A 4,414-nucleotide genomic window follows, 5' to 3' on the forward strand; every position below is an offset into this window, starting at 1 on the left:
CTGGAATGGGCATCTAGGAAAATTCGTGGCCGTGATTGATCAGTCGCCATCTTGGCTCGATCAGATGCCTGAGCAAATCAGAAGCTTCACGTCTACATAGATTTCCATACATCGATCAATACATCGATCGCAATCATGGTGGAAGGGATAGCACTGGGTGCATTCAGCAGAAAAGAGCGCTACTAGATCGCTCACAAAGGGAGCGCTTAATTTCTCTGAATGCTCTGCTACAATGTAACCTAACGTAACCTACCTACTTTCGTCTGGATAGTACTTACTTATGTTTACAAAAATCGTGAAAACGTATTTAACATTGGGTGCATTGATTTGTTAATATTAATTATCAAAAAAATTAATAATGAATAACGTAATTTTTCAATTTATGATCGATGATGGACTTGACATAAATATAATGAATAATATTCTCGGTCTTGTTGTACCATTGCCAGAAATCGAAATATTGCTAGGTAGACTACGTCAGGAAAAAAAATCGCGAAATGAAGAATATTTTGAAATAACTACTCCGTCCTGTACGGATATTCAATTTAAAGAACATTTTAGAATGTCTCGAATTATTTTTTAGGTATGTATGTACATATGTATTTAAACCTATTTCAACGTTGAAGTTATTAATTTTTTATAAAATATATTAGATATATGTATGTATATAGCACTAACAATCGTTTTTAGTATTTTTAATTTTAATTTTTCATATATTTTATACTTTATACACATAAGTTTCTTTTATTATATGATTATCTTATAAAAATAAGAAAATAAAAAAAAATAAAAATTGGAATCTTTTTTTAAAAATTGGAATCTGAAATAGAAAATATTTATTAATTATAATATTTATTGATATAAGATTGATAATTTCTGTTACATTTGTCTTTATTGTCATCTCTACATTGATAATGACCCAATAGAGGTTGAAACGTTTGTTATTTTTTTGTTTTCATATTGTTTTTCATAATTAAACTAACTAATGACTTATTTTTAACATCAATTTTATTGTCAAAGTTATTTTTGGCTCGTAGCCCTTTTTCTACACTTACATTTTTTATAAGTTATAATAATGAATTAAACATTTATAATTTATACAATTTTTATATTTCAGACATTACTAAATGTAATTGGAAATCATTTTCTAAATGCAGATACACAACCATATAACAATATTCCTCTTTCAAAAAGGATATTGTTTACAATTTGGTTGCTGAGTAAGCAAGAGTCATTTCTCGCAGTTGGTGATCGATTTGGTATACCAACAAGTTCCGGACATGGTATTTTTAAATACATTGTTAATGCTTTTGTAGAATTAATTGTAAATGCCACAATATGTAAAATGGCCAAACATTGAACATCAAGCTACATCGTCGCAAGTATTATCATACATCAAGAATTTATACTTTATAAATTTCTTATGACCATACAAATGTATTGTTAATTAGGAATTATTTCATATTTTAGATATTTGAAGAACGTTCTCATGGCATAAGTAACGTTATTGGGGCCATTGATGGATGCCATATCCCGATAAAGCAACCAGTTAGAAATGCAACTGATTTTTTTAACAGAAAACAATTTCATTCGATTATATTACAAGGTAAAGGCAAATATTAAAATTTTTTAAAGTTAAAAGTAAAATTAAACAATAGTTTTTACTTTATAGTAATAAGGAGAACATTGTCTTGCAGGAGTTTGTGATCATTCCAAACGATTTATTGATATTTTTATTGGAATGCCGGGAAGAATGCACGATGCCTGTGTATTCAGAAATAGTCTACTTTTTCAGAAGTTGACAGATCAACAAGATCCACTTCTTCAGCGCAATCAACATTTGATTGGAGATTGTGCCTACCCTTTGATGGTCAATCTAATGACTCCATTTCGGGATAATGGACACCTTTTCCTATCTCAAGTGTGCTACAATATGAAATTAAGTAAAATTCGTTCAATTATTGAACGAACATTTGCACTCTTGAAAGGAAAATTCCGACGTCTCAAATATTTAGATATAGCCGATACAGAATTCGGTAATAATATAATAGCCGCTACATGTATGCTTCATAATTTTATAATTGACAATGGAGATGTATACGACGATATAGATGAGGAGGATGATGATGTTTCTACAGTTCATGCCCATACATTAGAAACAACTGAACATCTATCTGTGGCTCGGGAAGCAGTTGAAAAAAGAAATTATATTGTAAATAATTTATAAATTAAGTATACAAAGTAATAAAGTGTTAATAAAGTAAATAAACATATATATGCAAAAATAATAATTTATTATTAACATTACATAGTTACATTTATTATTACATAGTTACATTTTCGTAAGAAATTGTTTCAAAAGTTCATTTCTTTCTTTTTGAATCGAATTGTTTTCTTTGACACTTTTTGTTAACTGTTCTATCGCTTTTATTCGTTCCTCCTCAACTGCAACTAATTTTTTTCTCATATTATAAACTTCCTTTGAATCTCGCCTTTTTTTGGACACTTTTTAATGGATCTCTATAAACTGAATCTGACATTTCTGCTGAACTCTGCCTATCGTTCGAATATTCATTTTCTGACATGCAATTAGAATTATTACTATTGACATTAATATCTAATTCTATAAATGAATCAGCAGCAATCGGATTAGACAATGGCGAAGATCTTGCATTCGACTGTAGAGTAGGAGTGCAGTTCATTGAGAGACCACTTTCTATTGGTGTAACCATTGCAGGTGCAAGCTGTGGAGAAGGTGTGGATCGGCTGAAATTTGTCGAAATGCTGCTTGGGCTGCTACTTTGTGTTGATATAACCTTTGCAGGTGCAAGCTGTGGCGAAGGTGTGGATCGGCTATAATTTGTTGAAATGCTGTTTGGTCTTGACACAGTTGCAAATGCCTGGTCTGTGACTTGATTGAACGAAGATATTGTCGAACCGAAGTTTATGGTCCGATCGTCAGAAAATATTTCTTCAAAAATATCATAATATTCCCACGTAATTCTACCCCTTCCTGTTGAGGTTTTTTTATTATTGTCTTTAATAGAACGGTAAGTTTTCTTTAAGTTCCATAGTTTTCGATCAAGAATATCCTCGTTTACATCTGTATAACCCATTTTTTGCATTTCCTTCATAATATCCGTCCACAAAGACCTTTTTCTAATTTTTGGATCACGGAACTTGTTTTTGCGTTCCTTAAAAAGTTCCAACAAAAACTTTGTACTCCGGACTGTCCACGTACGGTGCATCGTACTTTCCTCATCTGATATATTAACAGAATCTGAAATATAAAATACATATAATGAAATAAAATACAATCAAATTTATGTATAACATAATTATGCATGATAAATTGATTACTAATTGATTATGAATAAATATTTCATTTAGATTACTTACTACTTGTCATGCAGTCATTTAGACTTTCAGTTTGAAAGATGCTATCATTCGAAGGTTCATCGCATGCAGTAGCTTCCAAGCAACCCACGTTGGTTTTCATATATGAATTAAAAAAATTGGAATCTGAAATAGAAAATATTTATTAATTATAATATTTATTGATATAAGATTGATAACATTTATTGATTACCTGTCTTTATAATTTTTGCATATTTTATTATTAAAGAAAATGAAATCGCAATGAAAGAGATTGTTTAATCATTATTACTATTAACTTCACAAAAATTCGAATTTTACTTGTTAAACAATTCCAAAGCAAAATATATTACAAATTTCGGCCTACAACCATCGACATCTAGAATGGACCGCTGATGGCAATGGTGTGGGTAGAAAGACGATTAGAGTGAGAGGCAGGATATATTGCAAGCCATTATAATTATATTCAGACTCGAAATATTCAGTCATCATGATAAAATTGAGCAAAGTATCACTTTTATAAACACTGCAAAAGATATACATGTGATAAGTAGCGATGAGCTCCATCGAAGTAGCAACAAATATTTCCGCTCAATAAGATGGCGTCCGCTCCTACAACATGTTGAGAGAGCGATGCGAAAAGTGCGCCATTCAGCGGATAGTTCCGTAGCGCTCTTTTCTACTGAATGCACCCACTATCCCTTCCACCATGATCGCAACGCGCGCGCGAACACTTCTGATTTGCTCAGGCATCTGATCGAGCCAAGATGGCGACTGATCAATCGATTTTGTAAGCAGATCTAACAGAAAAGAAATTATAATCTATTCAGTACTATTTAGTACAAAATAAGATGTTATTTTTGTTACAGAAAATCGCGGCCATGACTTTCTATGCATCACAGCGGAGATGCCCATTCCAGTATAGAGTTCAGTGGTACGCCCACGGTAATTGATTCTGTCCCTCGGAAATTTTCACAAAATGAGAAGTGAGCACCTTTCTGTATTAATGTTCACAATCCATGCACAATTGATGACGCAA

The 4,414-nt window shown here is 31.6% G+C and overlaps 1 protein-coding gene across 1 annotated transcript; it reads left to right on the forward strand.

Moving 5' to 3' along the window:
* Window positions 1-412: 412 nt before the first annotated feature.
* Window positions 413-2,227, forward strand: LOC108758085 (putative nuclease HARBI1). The gene is given in 5 exon segments (XM_018502869.1): window positions 413-530; window positions 1,158-1,321; window positions 1,323-1,382; window positions 1,471-1,606; window positions 1,698-2,227. Coding segments are annotated over 5 exon segments (1,008 nt in total).
* Window positions 2,228-4,414: the final 2,187 nt, after the last annotated feature.

Source organism: Trachymyrmex cornetzi, unplaced genomic scaffold (assembly GCF_001594075.2).
Source record: "Trachymyrmex cornetzi isolate Tcor2-1 unplaced genomic scaffold, Tcor1.1 scaffold1501, whole genome shotgun sequence".
NCBI lineage: Eukaryota > Metazoa > Arthropoda > Insecta > Hymenoptera > Formicidae > Trachymyrmex > Trachymyrmex cornetzi.